The following is a 22,336-nucleotide window of genomic DNA, read 5'->3' as shown; positions in this document are numbered from 1 at the left end:
AGAATTCTAAATCTAAAATTGTCAATTTTCATCCGATTCACTTGTGATTTGAAGAGGATTTGCATATTTGGTCATTGACTTCAACCACCATTTATTTTTGAGGTCAAATCTGTTTTATGGATTTTGCAAGTGTCGTGCTCTGCACGACGTCTTCTTCTTGTTTCTTTGTTTGTCCACACAGAGCTTTCCTAGGTTTTCTCCGCAACTGCTTGTCAGATTGAGACAATTTTCACCATCGGTGCGACTACTCATGCATATTGTTTTAATCATAATTATGACGTCGTAGATCACATGGTGCCGCAGGCATGCTGGAAAAACTGAAAAACTTTGGACCTCTTTCTCTCTGAAACCGCAACAAATAAAAAAAAATTGATCCTTGGCACACGGCATGTACTCCTCATGGGAAATAAGTGTGATTTTTGTGACATCATAGGTCCCTTTGTTTTGATGTCATAATTGCATATGTAGAACGCCACATCTGCTGAGTGTGAAAATTTTAAGGGGCATCTCGGCAGCCAAATTGGATTGAAGAAAAATATTAAATAATGTTTTTTTGGGAACCGCTTAATCACTCGATGTGAAACTTCATATTTGTCTTCAATGCTGTCTATTGTGCAAAGACAGCAAGTCTTCTTTGCTGTCTATAAGTGATTCTTCACCGTTGAGAAAGCCTGCTGTTGTCTTCGTGGTTCGGGTGGATGGCTTCGGATCCAAGGGTCCTGAGTTTTAGCCCCGTTGGTCACTGAATTAACAGCAGGTGGGGTTGACTCAGCCTGTTATCTTTCCGAGGTCGGCGAAATGAGTACCAGTGTATTGGTGCAGGGGCCCAGCATCAGTGGCACAGTCAGCCCCCAACAAAATGATGGTGATCCAGCAGCCAAGCTGTTGTGTGTAAGAAGAAGAATCAGAAGAAGATGAAGAAGACCTGCACAACAGCAACCTCAAATTAAACTCGATGCCAGAGAACCTGATTCCCTGCACAGTGTTCAGGTCCATCCAGGAGAGCCTTCCTGTTCATGGGGTTGATGTTCTTGAAAATCCCTGTAAACCGTAAACACACAAACTAAGGGGGTAAATGGGGAAAAGATGGGTTCGGGACTTCAACTTTAAAATTTGTCCAAACTGTACCCCGAATTACCATGTTTGTGCATCGTTTTTCATGAATAAAAGAGTTATGAAGAAAACATAAAATAAAGTAGTTTTCCTGGATTAAGAAGAGAACATAAAGTTTATTTTCTTGAGTTTTTGAGCTGGGAGGAGGTTTTAGAGGGAGGAACATTCACCCTGAAGCTGTCTCGTCTTGGTTCGAATTCCGACCCAGATACAAACATCATCCTGGTGTCTCACAGGCAGAGTTTAACATCAGTGTGAGTGTCATCCCTCGGATACACGTTAAATTGGGCGTCCCGTCTACCAGCACGAGGTGGGGAACTTTTAACATCCCACGATGCCCTTCGGGAAGAGTGGGTGAGCTATCGCCGGCACCATGGCATAATTCAAACCACCGTCGAGGAAGCATCTTCACCGCGCTGATGACGTCATGACAAAAGCCCATTCCGGGTCAGCTGATGAATTGTGTGCTCTTCCTGTCTTGGTCTCTCCAGTCAAGTTTATCAGAAATGATGTGAAAATCAGTATTAAGGTTCGTTGGTTGTTTCCTGATGTTTTTGGGGGATTTTACCAACAACAACAACAACAACAACAAGAACAACAACAACAACGGCGGATGAGTAACCGGAAGCTTGTTCCGTTCGTTAATCGTTATCGATTGCTGTGAGATCGTCAGTTGTTAACTTTGTGAACTTTAAACTAACGTTTAACGAGGTTATTATGTTTAATTGGTTATTATGTTATCAGTTGTGATGATTTCCTTTTTTCTCTTGTACCTCAGGTGGGGTGAACGAGTCAAGATGGCGGCTGGAGTTCGGTCAGACGATGTTACAGGAGGGTTTGAGTGTTGAGGGTGAATCGGATTTTTTCTGGTATTCTGTGTCCATGAAGGTTATAATACGATCGGGTCTTTACTAAAATGGTCAATCTAACCGTGTGGGTGCTGGGAGATGGTGATGAGGGATGATGAACACTTCTGGTGATGATGACGAGGGTTCATCATGGAGGGTTAATCGAACGAGGAAGAGGGACGGATCACGGCGGGAGAGGTCTGAGGGGTCGGAACCCCCAAAGTGGTCAAGGCCCCTCTACCCCTGAAGAGAACAATCACAAACTTGTTGTTATCGTTTGAGTTTTTGACGGTATCACACCCCTAAACCCGGACAACCCCATAAAAATGGCTCCAGTGATGAACAAAGAATTCGGAGATGTGTCTCGTACCAGAAATCTCAGATCTGGAGATCTCTTCATGAAGTGTAAATCAGTCGATCAATGGGACAAGGTGATGAAAACCCAGTATTTTGACGGGGTCCTTGTTTTGTGTCATATTCCGAGGAGTCTGAGGGAGAGTCGAGGAGTCATTTACGGGATTGATCCTCCATTGAAGTTGATATCACGAGTCATTTAGTGGAGGTGGGAGTTGTTGACGCCCGCTGTCTCACCACGGTCAGGGATGGGGTCAGAGTCAATACCACCTCGGTGGTTCTGTATTTTGACACACCAATCCTTCCCCCGAAAGTGTCCTTGGACTATCAAGCCTTCACTGTACGGGAATACATTCCATCTCCCCGAAGATGCCACAAATGCCAAAAGTTTGGTCAAACTGCTCCAGCCTGCGGAGGCAAACAACACTGCAGAAAATGTAATGGACAGCAGGACCACTCGTGAAGAAATGTTTTGTGTCAATTGTGGTGGTGACCACAGTGCAGCCTTCAGAGGATGTCCTGAATTCAGGAGAGCTGCCCGGATCCAACAGGTGAAGACCCAGAAGAACAATACAATGAGTTTGTACAATACAATGAGAACAATACAATGTCGTACAATGAGTTTGTCCGGATGGTCCCCAAAATTCGGAAAACGATGACTCCAGTGAAAGCTGTCGAGAGCATATCCAAAACTGAAGGACCAGTTCAATTCTTCACCAAATCGGTGGGAGTCCAGACTGAGATGAAAGATGCAGAACGCCAAACCGAGAGAGCAACCACCGACGTGGTCATGAACTCCACTAAAGAGGGATTCCTTGGCTTCATCACTGAAGTCGTCAATTGTACATCTCAAGGAGGGAGAAGATCCGAAAAATCAATACCATCTCCACTGCAGCCTTCAAAAACATCTGGGCTGGGAAGAGTTTACTTTCAACACGATCAACAAAATATTCAACCAATCGACCCATAAACACAGAGGGCCGGGCTCCAGGCAGTCCCAGGATTCTCATGTTGATTCATGTAAATCTTCCAATGATTAACACGAAGTGAAACACTCATGTGTCTGGTGTGGTGAATTAACGTGAATCGAGGGACATGACGCGGGATCACATGTTGTGCGTCTCGCGTATAAGGGGAGGTCTCTCTGCGGCACGAGGATTGTCCCCGGGGCATTGCTATTGACATCGGCTGTCCACTTGATGCTCGTTAACTGAAGGTGCTCATTGACTGGTGAGAATGGAGATTATATCGAACTCCGTGCTTACGCGGATTTAGTCTGCAATGGTTAACTGCACATGTATACGTTTCTGCTTATGTACTCCTAGCTGAACCTGTATTTCCTGGTGTGCCCACAGAAGCGGCTCCAATCAAATGGAATAAAGCCTAAACTCTGAAGGTTCACCTCTCGCTCTCATTTCAATTTATTCCATTTGATTTTCTCGGCTCTCTCAACCAAAGATGGACAAGATCTACAAACCAGAGAGGTTCGACGCAGACCCAAACACGACTGACGCAGAAATGAAATGGTCACATTGGTTCTGCTCCTTCTCACACTATCTGACCATCATCGCGGAGGGAGCTGACAAATTTGCCGCTCTCGTGAATCATGTCTCGCCCGGCGTGTACAGGCTCTTCTCGGGGTGCGACACTTACGAAGCAGCGATTGACGTGCTGCAGGCGCTCTACGTGAAGCCCAAGAACGAGGTATACATACGACATCTTCTCAACACACGCAAGCAAGCAGCCGGGGAGACAATCGATCAGTTCCTGCAAGCTCTGAATCAGCTGGGAAAAGACTGCAGCTTCCGGGCAGTAAGCGCCGAGGAACACCGAAAGGAAGCCACACGGGAGGCATTCATCCAAGGACTCAGATCAGCCCACATACGGCAACGCTTACTAGAGAAAGCGCAACCCACTCTTGACAAGGTAGTCGATCAGGCTCGAGCGATGGATACGGCTCAGCAGCAATCTGAGTCATTTGGGACACCGATGCTGCTCATGAACGCTGCTACGATGGGAACCCAAGGAACCCCACTGGCACAGACACAGCCAGACATGAGGGATGGAGAAACACCCGAGGAGCCGGATACCCAGACCTCGTCAAACTCCTCAGCAACTGCTCCGGTCGGTAAATGCTTCTTTTGTGGGTACAAAAGGCATCCTCGTCAAAAATGTCCCGCCAGAGATGCCACATGCATGAATTGCGACAAGAAAGGGCATTATGCCAGGGTATGTAAATCTACTCTAAGGAGGAATAAACCCACTTCTGCGGCTCTCTACTCGCAAAATAAATTGACTGCAGCCTCCCGGGGAATCTATCCAAGGCTATCATCAACGTGCGAATTAACGGGCATATGGCTGAGGCACTGATTGATACCGGTAGCTCTGAAAGTTTCGTCAACAGCTCGCTAGTGAAGGGCAGGAAATGGGTAATCCACCCGACTGACAATACGGTATGCATGGCCGCCACCTCACTACAATCCCGCGTACGAGGGTACTGCAATGTTGAATTGGACGTAAAAGGGTACACGCATCGGGATGTAAAGGTGCTGGTGCTTCGTGATTTGTGCGCAGACGTAATCCTGGGTCATAATGTCCTCAAGCAGCACACGAGCGTCGAAATACCCTTTGGAGGAAGCAAGCCTCGTCTAATTTTAAATGCGCTGACCACCGCGGAGGTGACGTCCCCCCAGCTGTTCGCTAACTTGTCGCCGGTCTGCAAACCGATAGCGATCAAATCGCGGCAATATACCACTGCTGACATGAATTTCATCACTTCAGAAACCAAGCGATTACTGGAGGAGGGAATTATAGAACCGAGCGATTCGCCATGGCGCGCACAGGTGTTAGTAACCAGCAGTCAGAACCATAAGAGACGGATGGTTGTCGATTATTCCCAAACGGTCAATCGCTTCACCCAACTCGACGCCTACCCCCTGCCGCGCATAGATGAGATGGTCGAACGCGTGGCCAATTATAAGGTATTCAGTACCATCGACTTGCGAAGCGCCTATCATCAAATTCCCATCCGAGAGGAAGACAAACCGTACACTGCATTCCAGGCAGGGCGGCGCCTCTACCAGTTCAGAAGGATACCATTCGGTGTCACGAATGGAGTAGCTTGCTTCCAACGGGTTATGGACGACATCATCTCAGATGAAAACCTCGAAGACACTTTTGTTTACGTGGATAATGTCACAGTGTGCGGTAGGGATCAGAGGGAACATGATAGGAATCTGGACAGATTCTTGAGCATTGCTGGAAAATATAATCTGACTCTCAACTACGAGAAATGCGTATTCTCGGCAAGGTCAATTGACCTTCTCGGCTACACGATAGCCGACGGCACAATTAAGCCTGATCCTGAGCGATTGCGCCCGCTCCGTGAGCTTCCACCACCTCAGGACTTGCAAACAATGCGCCGGGTGATCGGGATGTTCGCTTACTATGCAAGATGGATTTCGCAATACTCCGAGAAAATACATCCCCTAGTGCATTGCAAAAACTTTCCACCAGATGCCGCTGTTGTAAGAGCTTTCCACAACCTCAAGGATGATATCAGTAAGTCCGTGGTTTTATCGATCGACAGCTCGGTGCCCTTCGTGGTGGAGACCGACGCTTCAAATCACGCCATAGCTGCAACACTTAATCAGTCTGGGCGGCCGGTCGCTTTCTTCTCGAGAACTCTCTCTAGAAGCGAGCAGAGACACTCGGCAATAGAGAAGGAGGCGTACGCCATCGTCGAAGCGCTGCGTAAATGGAGACATTATTTACTGGGAAACCACTTCACGCTCGTTACGGACCAACGATCCGTGGCTTTCATGTTTGATGGGAAAAATAACGGGAAAATTAAGAATGAAAAAATTATGAGATGGCGGATAGACCTAGCCTGCTACAGGTACGACATTGTTTACCGGCCCGGGAAGGAAAACCCTGCTGCAGATACCTTCTCCCGGGTCTACAGTTCGGCAACAATCAGTCAGGCTTTGCAAGACCTCCATGTGTCTCTGTGCCACCCAGGGGTAACCAGGATGGCACATTTCGTACGCAGACAAAATCTTCCCTATTCTGTTGAAGATATTAAACAAATGAATGCTTCATGCCCTGTTTGTGCTGAACTAAAACCCAGATTCTTTGGCGCGGCATCTGGCAGACTGATCAAGGCCACTTCCCCCTTCGAGAGACTAAACATCGACTTCAAAGGGCCCCTACTGACCGAAACAGACAACAGATACATATTCACCGTTGTTGATGAATATTCAAGGTTCCCTTTCGCGTTTCCGTGCTCGGATATGACCTCGGGCACTGTCGTAAAATGTCTCTCTGACCTCTTCGCTATGTTTGGGAGACCTTCGTACATACATTCAGACAGAGGGCCGTGTTTCATGTCGGCCGGGCTAAAACAATTCCTATTAGAGCACGGCATAGCAACTAGTCGAACGACGGGTTACAACCCACAGGGAAACGGGCAGGTGGAACGGTATAATGGAGTAATTTGGAAAGCCGTAACTCTGGCGCTGAAATCGAGAGGACTGGGCCCCGAGCGATGGGAGGTTGCTCTTCCTGACGCAATGAATTCCATACGCTCTTTGCTCTGCACGTCCACAAATGCCACTCCTCACGAACGTATGTTTACTCACCAACGACGTTATGTTGACAGGCAAACGGTGCCCAACTGGCTGACCCACCCCGGTACAGTGTTCATGAAACGCCCGGTACGACAAAGCAAGTATGAACCGCTGGTGGAGGGGGTCGAACTCATTGACACTAATCCAGAGTATGCTCATGTCAGGCTCCCGGATGGCAGGGAGACCACTGTGTCGGTTCGCCATCTGGCTCCCTCAGGTACTGGCTCCCCTCCTGGCACTCCTCCTTCTGACATTTCCCCCCCAGGAACTCCGCCAGGCGACGGGGCTGCCGCGTTCCACCCGAGAGCGATCGAGGAGTCATCCCCGGCACAAGTCGAGGCTCACCAAGAGGATCGGGAGTCTCCCTCAAGTGAAACTGCCGTTTACTCCCGGAGAGGTCGACGAATAAGGCCCCCTCGACGACTCAATCTGTAAAGGAGATTATCGGCATTCTCGCTGCTCATGCTCCTATATGCCCATTATATCATATATCGATGCTCATTTCCATGCTCCTACAACTCAAAATAATCACTGCTTGGCATGTATGCTCCTGTAGATCTATTAGTCCGCGTTGCTTGAAATGTATACTCCTATAGTGCTAAAGCAATCATGGTGTGTAAGATGGGCCCCTAGTTACATTTTAAAGGTGGGGAGAATGTGGTGAATTAACGTGAATCGAGGGACATGACGCGGGATCACATGTTGTGCGTCTCGCGTATAAGGGGAGGTCTCTCTGCGGCACGAGGATTGTCCCCGGGGCATTGCTATTGACATCGGCTGTCCACTTGATGCTCGTTAACTGAAGGTGCTCATTGACTGGTGAGAATGGAGATTATATCGAACTCCGTGCTTACGCGGATTTAGTCTGCAATGGTTAACTGCACATGTATACGTTTCTGCTTATGTACTCCTAGCTGAACCTGTATTTCCTGGTGTGCCCACAGAAGCGGCTCCAATCAAATGGAATAAAGCCTAAACTCTGAAGGTTCACCTCTCGCTCTCATTTCATCTGGATTCTCTGTTGCGAATATTAAACGCTGTGCGGTGTATCAACACGATCGGGTTTGTTTTCTATCTTGCGAATATTTAATGCTGTGCGGTGTATAAACACGATCGGGTTTGATTTCTTTGTTGTGAATATTGTATCCACACTATTAAATGTGTGTGTATGTGTGTGCGTCCGTGTGTGTGTGTGTTTGTGTGTGCGTCAGTGTGTGTGTGTGTGTGTGTGTGTGTGTGTGTGTGTGTGTGTGTGTGTCTATGTGTGTCTATGTGTGTCTATGTGTGTGTGTCTATGTGTGTGTGTCTATGTGTGTGTGTGTGTGTCTGTGTGTGTGTGTGTCCATGTGTGTGCGTCAGTGTGTGTGCGTGTCCATGTGTGTGCGTGTGTGTGTGTGTCAGTGTATGTGTGTGTGCGTGTGTGTGTGTGTCAGTGTATGTGTGTGTGCGTGTCCATGGGTGTGTGTGTGTGTGTGCGTGTCCATGTGTGTGCGTCAGTGTGTGTGTGTGTGTGTGTGTGTGTGTGTGTGTGTGTGTGTCAGTGTATGTGTGGCAGCCTCTACAATTTTACAATTAACTGTGACATCTCCTCCTTCAGACCCGCGGTCATCCACGGGATTCCTGTGCGGAGCACGGGTATCCCTGCTAATATATATATATATATATATATATACATATATATATATATATATATATATATATATATATATATATATATATATATATATATATATATATATATATATATATATATATATTGTTGTGGTTGAGGAAATTCACAAACCACCATTCAGGTCCCGTAGGTGAAATATCTCTGTAAGTACATGTGTAGTTAGCCCAAACCCGTTGTTTAGAGGGAATAAATGTGATTCATTCGGGCTGCGACCCTTTAAGATAGCCGTTTTTCTGTTCTGTCTTTATTTTGAACCAACCACGTCTCAACCGCCATCACACAACAACCACCAACCGCAACGCCGCTTCACAACAACAACAACGCCAAGAGCCACGACCTTTACCGTCACAGCTCGCTCCCGTAAACATCGCATCACCGCCATTCCAAGCATCGCCATGGCCATCACCGCCACTTTAGGCCCTCCACCACCTTCGCCTCTCCTTCTGCGGGCATTCCCGCGCCGCTTGTGAACGCCGAGCGTCAGGCTGTCCTGGCCTCGTGCGGGACGCGCGCTGAGCCGCGAGTGCAAAAAGTGGCCTTTCCGAGGAAAAGTCGGATCAGGAATGATACACACCCACTTCTGTTCCGTCCTATCAGCGAGCGCGGGGCGATTTGGCCCTGCCTCCAGGCGCGTCGGAGGAGAATCGATATATGCAAATTCGAGGATCAGGGGAGGTTCACGCCCACTTTTCCTCCGTCCAATGGGCGAGCGTGGCTCCGCCCCCGAGGTCATCCTGATCCGGAAATTTGCATATGGATTCTTCCGCCGTCCTATAAAGCGCCGAGCGCGGGGCGAATTCAGTCAGTTTTTGTTTTGGGCTGGGGCGAGTTGCAGAGGTGTGGCGGCGGCGAGGTGTGGCGGCGGCGAGGTGTGGCGGCGGCGAAGTGTGGCAGCGGCAGAGTGTGGCAGCAGCAGTCAACATGGGTCTGGAGGAGAGTTGGTCTGTCGGGGTTCGGAGTCTGTCGGGGAGCTGCAGAGAGGGGAAGCCGGGAACGCGGTCGAGGTCCCAGTGGAGTCGCTCGTCACAGGACCCAAGCAAGCCAGCTATCCTCTTTCCCCAGAGCATCAACAACCCCCCTGTTACCCCCCGCGCTGAGATAGTGCGAAAAGGGGGCCCCGTTCCCACCCCATTCCAAGTAGTGCCAACGAAACCCGCGGAGGAGCGCGGAGTCGTGGCACCGCCGTGGCATTTGCGGCTCATCTCAAGACGGGTAGGCTCCATGCGGTCTCGCGCCCTCAACCCCGTCTGTCCCCTTGTCGTTGAGGGTGGCCCTTTTCTTTTGCGTTTGAGTATATGTGTTGTCGGCGCCGTCTGTAAAGTAAAACTGTGTAAGTGTTGCCGTGTGCTCGCGTAGTCGGTAGTAGATCTGCATTGTTGTGTTCCTTTTCTTACATTTGCTTTTGGTACATAATTGTTGTAATTGTATATGTGTTCTTTCCGTTTGCCGCGGAATAAATGTTCCTCATGTTGAGCTGTTTTTCCCGTTTCGCTTCGTCTTTTCTTTAATTGAATCTCCATCTTACTTCACGTAAAGGGTTGGTAGTGGGCTAAATACGCCCGATAATTAATCGGAACCGTTGAGGTTGACGATAGCACCGCTCGGTTATCCCGATAGTACGGAACGGGTCGCTTAAAGTGGCCCATGTCCGAAGTCGACCTGCGGCGAGGTGCGATCGCCCGGTCTTCCCTCCGTGTGGGTACTTAGGTAGGTCGAATTTGGCGAACAACCCTATCCCAGGCGGGGGGCCGATTGGCACGATCGTGGTGAGGCCTAAAGGCCCACCCGTGACTTGTTCCCGGCGTTAGTCCGAGAGGGTCACGACGGAATTGTCCATTCGGTGTGCGACGTGCCGCGATTCGAATTGTGTGGCCGCTCGCACGCCGGCGGGTGCGAATTCGCAACAATATATATATATATATATATATATATATATATATATATATATATATATATATATATATATATATATATATATATATATATATATATATATATATATATATATATAATATATATATATATATATATATATATGTAAATACATATATATATATATATATATATATATATATATATATATATATATATATATCTATCCGTCCTACCCTGAAACAGAGAAATGCTCCTCGGAGAGAAAAAAGAAAGAAAGTAAAACTTGCTTCAAATTAATCCAAACCTACAGGAAAATGATAATTTTTTCAATCAGCCCAAAAATTGAATCCAGGCAGTGTATAAGCAAAAGCACGCTGCCTTGATTGCTCCCGAATTTATCTTTTTTCTTTGCTGTTCAGGAATATCTAACCTCCTATTTTTTGTTTCCTTGTTTTTCTGTGTTTTTTATCCCGCGGTATTTTTCCCACAGGTTTCTGCTGGCTCGTCATTCAATTCCATCCCTTTCTTTAAAAATGTGGGTTTTGCACACAGCAATTTATTTTATCACACAGTGAAACATTTGTATCGTAATTTTAAATTACAATAATAATCTATCTATAATTCCAGCAATCTGTGTGTGTGTCTGTCTGTCTGTCTGTCTGTCTGTTTGGCTCTTTGTCTGCGACCACCGTTTCTCGACGACCACCAGTCCGATCTGATTGAAACTTGCCAGGAATATTGCCGGGGCCCCGCAGATGTGCCTTTTCGAGGTTTGATGTCAATCGGACGAGCAGTTCCCAAGTTACGGCCATTTATCTGTCGACCAATGACAAGACACGGTGCTATGAAGTCACGAATAACGTCACAATTAATATTTATTTATTTATTATTATTATTATTTTGCACGAATGATGGTCCGATCTGATTGAAACTTGCAAGGAATATTGCTGGGGTCCGGCGGATGTGCCTTTTTGAGGTTTGATATTAATCGGACGAGCGGTTCCCAAGTTACGGCCATTTATCTGTCGACCAATATCTGCGGGAGAGGGGGAGATGAGAGTGGGGGCGAGAGAGGAGGGGGGAGAAGGGGGTGACTGAGAGGGGGGAGAGGGGGGCGAGAGAGGGGGAGAGGGAGGGGGGAGAGAGAGGGTGGCGAGCGAGGAGGGATGAGAGTGGGGGGGGCGAGAGAGGGGGTGGGAGAGGGCTGCACATACTGGCACTCACCTACGGGCACGCACCTACGGGCCCGCACTAGTAATCATAAATGAGGCAAACATTTGGTGTAATCATTTATTGTCATGGTTTCCTGTTTGCACATTAAAATGGGAAACATTGAATGGACTGTCATCGTTATTTTCACCATCATCATCACAACTTTTTAAAGCCTGTTATCTCACCAGAGTTGTGATAGAATTTGATCAAGATCTGTGGAATTTCAAGTGTAATTTTTATTACAAACAGCGATACATTGAGTACACTGGAAGAGTTGTGGAGGGTATAATATGGTAAAACATTCCTTTTTATTGTTGTAACTTTCCTGTTTGATTCCTCAGTCTTCACTTGACAAAACACGATGTCGAAGTTTCATCATCGTCGTCAGAATAAGAATCGTCCTCATCAAAGGCGTTTACGAAATCTATCACAACGTGGCGGTTCCTGGTGGAGTCAAACTGTGCCTCGGCCTTGCTTGATTCGGTTGAAACATCCGAGGAAGATGGTGCAATGGTGAAAACACAGGACGATTCAACGCTTGTGGTGTTCTGCGTCGATCCGTCCGTGTTTACCTGAGGGCTCATGCTTGAATGCTCATCTGAGAGCTCGTATACACCTTGCACCTGAATACAGTCAGTGGGTGATGGTGGTGTTGGTACTGCGTTCGTTTTCTGTGGACTCTCATTCAAAAGTTTATCTGTGAGTCCATGAGCATCTGCTTCAAGAACAGAGCATGCTTGTGGTTCAGGTGGTACTTCATTTCTGTGCTGAGGGTTTTCTGAAGTCTCCATTTTCTGGTATTTGATGCACTGGCTCGGTTGTCTATTAATGATCTTGCTTGGTTTTCTTGCATTGTGCTTCCTGCCTTTGCTGGCCCTGCAAAGCACCAACAGATTTAGATATTGTCAACCTTCATTCTACATGTACAACATCATGGATCAAGCAATGGAACAATTTACTGCCTTGTGTTGTGCACAACTGTTCAAAGATGGCCAGGTATTCATTACATATGTAAATGTCCTCCCACCCGGAAAACACCGAGGAAGACCCGAAGAAGGCGGGTAATTGACTTTGCAAATATGAGAAAATTTTGGGTATGAATGTTAACATTCGATAAGGTGAGACTGGTACGGCCTTGTTCATCTTCGACAGTTTCCTCTGATTTATTGGATGAGATCATTGGAAGATGAATAAGTTAAGGCTGGCCTCTGAGATTACCTTCAAGGGAAATTAAAGTCCAGGGAAGATGGCTGCATCCCATTTGTTCGGGGGGTGGGAACGACGATGGTGGCGTGGTCGGTGATAATTTTAAGGCTTTAACCACCGTGAGAAAACACGAAGATTTTGGAACTCCATTGCATGCATTCAGAGTTTGAGGTTGGGGTTAAGTTGTCAGTTGCTGTGTTGATGGAGTGTCAGCACCGTCCAAAATTAATGGAGCGTTCAGATAAGTTGTATTATGAGGTCCTCCAATTTTTTGGAACCAGTGAGGTCCAGGTAAGATGTGCTGGGATTGGAAAAGCATATACACTGGGAGCGGTTATTTTCTCTTCATGGAAGACTTGTGTCGGAAGGGCAGAGCCCTTGTGGTGGGCTGGCCGATGATGTGCTGAGAGTACGTAAGTTTGTGAAGGAATAAATTGAGTTGTCCAAATCTGTGATAAACGGGGTGTTAGATCCGAAGCAACGGGATGTAGCCTTTTAATTGGACAGGATTTGAAGGCCACAAGGTATATCGATGTGATAGGAAGGAGAGAATAGGAGAAGTGGAGGAGGCCAATGGGCCAACCACGTTCCTCGTGGGTGCAGCGTATCAAGGAGATGGGAAGAGGCCAGGCATCTGCCTGGGCGATGGCCAGACCGTGGCCCCTGGAGTACCGGTGGAAAGTGGATGCAGTAACGCGCTGCTCCGGCGCATTCTCCCATACCTGACGTGACCTGACCATGTGTCGTTCTATTTAATGTGCCGTTCGATTTAATGCAACGTTCTACCATACGTGTCGTTGTACCATATGTGCCGTTCTAGTTAATTCATGGAACAGTACCCCTGGAAAGGTAGTGAGTGGCAGCAGAAACAGGAGATAGGTTGAAATTGGAATTGGATAGGAACCGAGAAACATTGGAGATAGAGGTGTGCAGGGTTATTGGCAGGACTGGAAGGTAGCTTGAGTGGGGATGGGTGATTATGTCAATCTGTGCTGAGCGTGATGTCTGTCAGAGGGTTTCTCCAAAGGATTGTTTGTGGCCAGTGTTGTGTATTTTTTTATACCTTAAAACTGCGTTTGCACCCCCCTCCCCCCAAAAAACATTTCCCTCCCCCTCCTTTTTAAAACCCTTTTGATATCCCAGAGCCTGCCACATTTTCTCATCCCAACTCTTGCCCCAATTCCCCCGATGAAGTCATTCTGACGGATTTTTTGGGTCGTCGCTAGACGACCCTTATTATCAGTTTTTCCGTCTGTCTGTATGTTTGTTTGTATGTCATGGACAGCTGTGGAGGCCAGAGGAGTCAAACGATTTTGATGAAACTTGACAGGTAGGTTCATATCAGGATCCAGTTGTACGCTTTTGAGCACCGTTGCTATGGACGCCACTGTTGCCTAGCAACGGGACTTTGAAATTTTATAAAAATAATAAAAAAATTATTTTTTCGAAAATCAAAAATCATCTTCCGCGCTTTTATGCGCACTATAATCAAAGTCTTTCCCAAAAAAGTTTAGCCCAATCTGTCAAAAACTGTCTGCCTAGTATGCACTTATGTAGCGACCACCCATGTCGCCCACTGGCTTGTTTAATCTGGTGTTGGTGTCCTGGCGAATGGCCTCCTCCTGCGTCTACTATTCCTGGTATTCCTTGTTATCCTGTTCGGAATACAGGAACAAATTGATAAGCGTTTGGCTTGATTCCCCTTTAAATCTCAGTCGTCTGTGGTCTTGATTAACTGGCGAGGTTCGTCTGAACTTCAACTGTACAGTGATCTCGTTGTGGTTACGGGTGGTTGTTGTCCCCGTCCTAACATGCAGCACTAACAGATGTAATGCTAAAAGTAGTTTGTGTGCTCACCTGCTAAGAGAAAGGAATGCATATTGAAAGGTCTGAAGTCATCTTACAACTGTGTACATGCTGAGTTAATGAATGAGGATTTTAAGTGAAGTCGTCACCAAGTGCAACCAAATAAAGTCGTCAAACTTACTTCTTGAGAGATCTGAACTTCGCGAAGAGGTAAATGAAGAGAACTATGAAGAAGACAATAATAGCGCTTGAAGCTATTATCACCTCAACAGCAATCCAGGAGAATTTACTCGCTGCTGGAGTGTTTCTGTTGTTTTCTTTACTGTCAGACACTACAACAGAAAAATGTTCATTATTAGCAGTGATCAATGAGAAAAACTAAAAATACAAACAACACATTATTGACTGATGTCGTGGTGTCACAGATAGAACCTTCAGAGAGTGACACACCTGTACCTTCAAAATCATTTATATTGTTCTTTACATATTATGTTTGTGGGGTCGGGATCAGGAGTTGAAATTAAAGACCAAAGCACCGTATGTGTTTTACTTCGTTTTTTTCGGACTAAGTTCTTATCAAAGAGTTCAAGAACAGCTCGCACACAATAAAAACAAAATTATCTTTATATTCAAAGTACACCGCCCCATGACAAATAAATAAATCATAAATCCTCCAGCACGCAGCACGTGGAGTCGGAATTGGGAAGGAGCAGTGTACAATAATTGATTTATTGATTGTGTAATTTAAATAAATAAATAAATACAATAATAGGGAGCCTGTTGTTGGCTTCGTGGTTATTGTGGTGGCTTGGGATCCTTGTGGTCCTGAGTTTGAGCCCCGCTGGCCACTGAATTAACATCAGCGGGGTTGACTCAGCCTGTCATCCTTCCGAGGTCGGCGAAATGAGCACCAGCAGACTGGTAATTATCCGTGTGTGTCGAAGGCGACTCAAGGGTTGGCGTCAGGACGGGTACCCGGCTGTCAAAACATTGCCACAAGAAAGGGTACAATGATTGGAGCCCGCAAAAAGCTGACCCCTGCTCGGGGAAAAAAGGGAGGGGGGAGGGGAAAATGGTGTGACAATGACATAATAAAATAATAATCATAAACTTCTTATTTCATAGCATGTTACCTTAAGGTCAACTTTTTCATCTGTATCTGAAACTTTTTGAAAATTAAGTAATTTATCGAAAAATGAATAATTAATTGATTAATCAATAAATCAAAAATACCCTTTTGAGATGAACCACTTGGTCATTGTCATGTCCAAATATCAGCTTCCGAGCTCAAAAGGTGCCTGAGATAATGCCCAGATGCGAAATAAAATATAAAAGTACTTTATAAATCGATAGTAATGAAGTAATTAATCTCTTAATTAATTAATAATAATAAATTTTAAAATCGCGTTTTTTCAAAAGCAAATCTTCACTTTTGTCCCCAAATTTCAGCTTCCCAGTTCAAACGATGGCTGAGATATTGCATGGACAAATAAGCAAAGCAACAACGAAGAAAACAAACAAACGGAGTAAAAACTGAGTACTCCCTTCGGTGTCCCCCAGCGATGACATCATGCATCACCTGTATATGGAATTGGGAAGGAGTGGTGTACAACGAGAACGGCACTCGGTGGAGCGTAGTACCTCCGCCAGGCCGGAATGTTTACGTTTTGCATCTATCCCACTGATATGCCGGTTCTGCAACCGGACCATTCGTCCCCCCGTCCCACATCAAAATCTAATTTACTTGTCACTTTCCTTGTCACTTGTCACTTTCCCAACTCGTCCACCAAGTTTCGTTCGAATCTGTCCACAACTTTTTAAGATATTGTGCTATGTATCGTTTTGGTCCCATCTCTCAATGGTGAAGAATCACTTTAAAAATTCCAGTATCTGGAGCTGGATCTTCACCAAAATCTACTCAATTCGTCCTTGTCAGATACCAAACTGATCCCCCAAATTTCTTCCAAATCCGTGCATAACTTTTTGAGATATCCTGCTCACAGACAGACAAACGTGAAAACGACGTCCGTGAACCTTTGGTAGTGGAGGTGATGAGCATTATTTGAAAGAGAAGTCCGAATTGTGTACACAGCAATTTGGATACCGACATTGAATACAAGTGAAGTATTGAATAATAATTCAAACATTGCTCCAACTGTTCCATCGAAGTTGGAACTAGAAAATTGTATCTGCTTGTTGTATTTAATCAATGAAAATGAGAACCTATTCATGGGACACCTTGTATATCCCCCAACCCTCACTCCCCCCCCCCCACCACTCTCCTCTCCCTTCCCAACTCCCCTTCTCTTCCTTCACAGTTCCACAAGTATCACATACTAACCTCTTGGTCAATCACCCGTTGGAAGTCTTTCATTGTCTAGAACCATGGTTACACAGTATCACCATGGTTACACAAATCGAAACAAAACATGTCCATCGATCCCACAGTTTTGTTCAGAAACGATTAATGAGGTACAAACGATGAAGTTTTTGAATATCGAAATGTTCTTGACATTGAAAGCAGGAAATGGATGTGAACAACAACCTGCACAACCACAAAATCCCTTTCATCAGTATTTGCACAAATTACCTTTTTGAAGATGGAAGTCCTGCTCATTGTGAGAGTTCCCTGGATTCTCTGGAGGGTGTTTCTCCAACTCCTTCTCTCGAGCATTTTGAAGGAAGTGAAAACGTTTCAATCCCATTTCCATATTATCCAGGAGATGTTTGAGAGTTGAGACGATGTGTGTTGTTTTGGTTCGAGGTTCTCCTTGAGTGTTTGTTGCCTTTTCCAAGTGAAGGGTGTTTTCATCGTTTGGGAGAGTAATCTCGTTAACTATGGCCGAAGTCAGGTTTTCGATCTCCAGTTGTACAGGTTCTTCCAACATGAATTTGGGTAGTTCTGTAACCTGGTCTGAGAGAGGAAAAAAATAAAATAATCATGGACAGGTAATAATCAGGTAAACAGGTAATCATGGACTTGAACAGTGAAATGTAATGTTACATCCAAGTGAGATAAATCCTGAAGATGTCTCGGCAAAACAAATCCACATTCAAGTTTCTTTTTCAAACCCCGTAATTGTTCAACATTCAACTCAAGAAAACCTTCTAGATTGTCTCTGAAAATCTTCATGTAACTCCAAAATCGTTTTCAACTGTCCGAAGTAATCACAAAGGCTCCAGAGATTAATCGTTTTTCGTGAATGTGAAGCCCAAACCTCTTCACCTTGCATTGCAGTTGTTTTTGCCACACAAATACAAATGAGGTTCACAATGAACCACAAATGATTCGCACATTGCACGAGCTTCTTCATCTTTGGATATCACCATCAACAAGACCGCGCACAACAGGAGTGTTCAGCACGACAAACAGAACACGTTTGGAGCAAAGAACAAACGTTGCCATGGACACCAGCGTGTTGACGGGAGTCATGACGACACATATGACAAGGTAATCAAGATGTGCAGTTGGTTGGAAGATGAATCAGTGTCCGTTATTTTTTTTATTTGTTTTTAAACGTTTGAATTTTCCAAAACACCTTAAAAATTATTGTAAATTGCTGGAAATTCAATGCAATTCGTTAAAATTAAAGAAGTTTTGAGGAAACAGTTTTTCTTGTTGTTTCTCGATGATTTTCCTGCACTGTTTAAATTCTGTTTGGATTTCACCACCTAAACTAATTATCTACCAACTGAGGCTTTTGTCCCCAAATTTCAGCTTCCCAGCTCAAAGGATGGCTGATATATTTACTGGACAAATAAGCAAACAAACAAGCGGAGTAAAAACTGAGTACTCCCTTTCTTGTCCCCTGGCGATGACATCATAAATCGCCTGTATATGGAATTGGGAAGGAGTGGTGGACAACAAGAACGGCACTCAGTGGAGCACAGTACCTCCGCCAGACTGTACGGTTTACGTTTTTTTATCCATCCCACTGATATGCCGGATCTGCAACCGGTCATTCGTCCCCCGTCCCACACCAAAATCTAATTTACTTGTCCTTGTCACTTTCCCAACTCATCCACAAAGTTTCGTCCGAATCTCTCCACAACTTTTTGAGATATCGTGCTATGTATCGTTTTTGGTCCCATCTCTCAATGGTGAAGAATCACTTTAAAAATTCTCGTATTTGGAGCTGGATCTTCACCGAAATCTACTCAATTTGTCCTTGTCAGATACCAAACTGTTCCCTCAAATTTCTTCCGAATCTGTCGATAACTTTTTGAGATATTCTGCTCACAGACAGACAAACGTGAAAACGACCTCCGTTAACCTTTGGTGGTGGAGGTGATGAGCATGATTTGAAAGAGAAGATGGACAGGTTGAGTGTTGAATAATTCTTCAAACATTGCTCCAATTGTTCCATCGAAGTCGGACCTGGAAAATTGTGCCTGCTTGTTGTATTTAATCAATGAAAATGAGTACCTATTCATGGGACACCTTGTATATTCTCCAACCCTCGCTCCCCCCTCCCCCCAACCACTCTCCTCTCCCTTCCCTGCTCCCCCTTTCTTCCTTGACAGTTCCACAAGTATCACGTACAAACCTCTTGGTCAATCGCCCGTTGGAAGCCTTCCATCGTCTATTACCATGGTTACACAGTATCACCATGGTTGCACAAATCAAAACAAAACATGTCCATCGATCTCACAGTTTTGTTCAGAAACGATGAATGAGGTACAAACGATGAAGTTTTTGAATATCGAAATGTTCTTGACATTGAAAGCTGGAAATGGATGTGAACAACAACCTGCACAACCACAAAATCCCTTTCATCAGTATTTGCACAAATTACCTTTTTGAAGATGGAAGTCCTGCTCATTGTGAGAGTTCCCTGGATTCTCTGGAGGGTGTTTCTCCAACTCCTTCTCTCGAACATTTTGAAGGAAGTGAAAACGTTTCAATCCCATTTCCATGTTATCCAGGAGATGTTTGAGAGTTGAGACGATGTGTGTTGTTTTGGTTCGAGGTTCTCCTTGAGTGATTGTTGCCTTTTCCAAGTGAAGGGTGTTTTCATCGTTTGGGAGAGTAACCTCGTTAACTATGGCCGAAGTCAGGTTTTCGATCGCCAGTTGTACAGGTTCTTCCAACATGAAGTTGGGTGGTTCTGTAACCTGGTCTGAGAGAGGAAAAAAATAAAATATTCATGAACAGGTAATAATCAGGTAAACAGGTAATCATGGACTTGAACAGTGAAATGTAATGTTACATCCAAGTGAGATCAATCCGTGAAGATGTCTCGTCGAAACAAATCCACAATCAAGTTTCTTTTTCAAACCCCGTAATTGTTCAACATTCAACTCAGGAAAACCTTTATAGATTGTCTCTGAAAACCTTCATGTAACTCCAAAATCGTTTTCAACAGTCCGAATTAATCACAAAGGCTCCAGAGATTAATCGTTTGTCGTGAAAGTGAAGACCAAACCTCCTCACCTTGTATTGCAGTTGTTGTTGCCACACAAATGCAAATGAGGTTCACAATGAACCACAAATGATTCGCACATTGCACGAGCTTCTTCATCTTTGGATATCACCATCAACAAGACCGCGCACAACAGGAGTGTTCAGCACGACAAACAGAACACGTTTGGAGCAAAGAACAAACGTTGCCATGAACACCAGATTGTTGACGGTCGTCATGACTACGCATTTGATGAGGTAAACAAGATGTGCAGTTCGTTGGAAGATAAATCAGAGTCCGTTATTTATTTATTTGTTTTTAACGTTTGAGTTTCCCAACACACCTTAAAAACTATTGTAGATAGCCTGAAATTGAACGAAATTTGTGAAAATTAAACAATGATTGAGGAAACAGTTTTCCTTGTTGTTTCTCGATGACTTTCCTGCACTGTTGAAATTCTGTTTGGATTTCACCAGCTCGACTAATTATCTACCAACTGAGGCTGGCAGGATGGCCCGAGAAGTATGCACACTCGCCTCAAAGCTGTCTTGCCTGGGTTCGAATCCCAACACAGCAATAAACTGTCATCGGTGTTTCACAGGTCAGGTTATTCATCAACGTGAGCGATGTCCCTCGGATGGACGTGAAACCGGACGTCCCATCTGCCAGTAGTTGGTGGACGTTAAAGATCCTATGGTGTCCTTCGCGAAGAGGAGGTGAGCTATCACCTGCACCATGAACAAATTCCAAACTACTACCTTAACCCACAACAGAGGGCACCACATCAGTGGCACAGCCACACCCTCATCCGACGATGCCACCCAGCAGGCTTGTGCTTTTACAAAATAATCGGAAGCTTTCCAGTTTTTTTCCAGGCGAAACGATAATTTGTGTAAACATAACAAACCACACGTTTCATAATCCGCACAAAGTGTAAAGTCATCCAGACGATGAAGTGTGATGGACACTCATCTCTCAATGTGCCCGGGGTCCTTTTTATTACCCTTGCCAAAAGAGAGGGTGTTGCATTTGGGTTTGTTTGTTTGTTTGTTTGTCTGTCTGTCTGTCTGTCTGTCTTTGTTATTTGCAAAATCGAAGATTTTTCAAGTATATTGGTTCGTCGATTTTGTTATTCTGTCTGTCTGTCTGTCTGTCTGTCTGCGTGTCTGTTTATCACCTACAAATCACTATTTCAAACCGATCTTCACAAAACTTCACCACATGGTAGAGTTTGTCATAAAGAAGAAGCCTATTGTTTTTCAGTCAAAAGGTCAAAAGGCCAACATTGGCCAAAGGTCAACAACTTCGGTGAGATTTCTAAAATCCTCAATTTTCATGCGATTGACTTGAAATTTAAAGAGGATTTATATTTCCGATCACTGAATTCATCCACCAATTATTTTTGAGGTCAACATGCACCAAAAGGTCAAAATAGGCCAAAGGTCAACAAGTAAGGTTTTGTTTGGACAAGAACAACCTCAATTTGCATGCGATTGACTTCAAATTTGTGGAGGATTTATATTTCACGTCACAGAATTCAACCACAAATTACTTTGTCAGTCCAAATCGGCCACAAAATCAACAAAGGCCGAATTTCTGAAATTGTCAATTTTCATCCGATTCACTTGTTCTACAGAGAAACCATGAGAAATATGCGTTTTCCTCATAACGTCACCAAATGACGTCATAATGTCTCAAGCTTGACATATCTGGAAAGCACTCATCGAGATGTTCAATTTGAGGTTCCACACGATATGGTTCCTAAAACTTGAAAATTTGACCTTGGGGTCAAATATGTTTGACCTGAGGCACTAACCATGAAGGTCAAGGCCAATCGCCACCAAAAATTAATCAGCTGAGCGCCAGACCATGAAGTATATTCCCATGACGTTTGAAGACGATCCGATCAAAATTACTCAAAAAATAAGGGTTTCGTCGACTCCCCTGATTTACAACAAAGTGACCTTGACCTTTGACCTTGACCTGCAAAATTGTATGTGCTGAAAGGGACCTCCTATAGGCCTCTGATATGCGAAGTTACAAAAATTTCCAGTGATAACTGTGCTCTGGAGAATTTTTTATACGTGATTACAGACAAAGAAAAAACAAACAAAAAAAAAAAAAACATACAACCTGACTGACATATCTTGCAAAAACTTCGTTTTGGCAAGATAAAAATTGATCCTTGGGACATGGCACGTGCTCCTCATGGGAAATAAG

The 22,336-nt window shown here is 44.9% G+C and overlaps 1 protein-coding gene across 1 annotated transcript; it reads right to left on the bottom strand.

Annotated features, from left to right (window-relative positions):
- Positions 1–11,775: 11,775 nt before the first annotated feature.
- On the bottom strand, positions 11,776–19,831 carry LOC147023208 (uncharacterized). Its single transcript, XM_085888388.1, has 4 exons — positions 19,511–19,831; positions 17,305–17,628; positions 14,896–15,046; positions 11,776–12,578 (listed from the first exon to the last, which is right to left on the bottom strand). The coding sequence occupies exons 1-4, from the start codon at positions 19,806–19,808 to the stop codon at positions 12,047–12,049; spliced, it is 1,305 nt and encodes a 434-aa protein (XP_085744514.1). The 5' UTR covers positions 19,809–19,831; the 3' UTR covers positions 11,776–12,046.
- Between the last annotated feature and the right edge of the window lie 2,505 nt (positions 19,832–22,336).

Source organism: Eptatretus burgeri, chromosome 7 (assembly GCF_056783735.1).
Source record: "Eptatretus burgeri isolate ZD-2024b chromosome 7, Ebu_testis_v1, whole genome shotgun sequence".
Lineage (NCBI taxonomy): Eukaryota > Metazoa > Chordata > Myxini > Myxiniformes > Myxinidae > Eptatretus > Eptatretus burgeri.
This window is presented reverse-complemented; position numbering and strand designations above follow the sequence as displayed.

Coding starts and splice junctions, on each gene's coding strand:
- LOC147023208 (XM_085888388.1), bottom strand. CDS start 19,808: ATGTTGGAAGAACCTGTACAACTGGCGATCGAAAACCTGACTTCGGCC. Junction 17,629..19,510: donor GGACTTCCATCTTCAAAAAG/GTAATTTGTGCA, acceptor TTCCTCTCTCAG/ACCAGGTTACAGAACTACCC. Junction 12,579..14,895: donor AAGTTCAGATCTCTCAAGAA/GTAAGTTTGACG, acceptor GGTGCTTTGCAG/GGCCAGCAAAGGCAGGAAGC.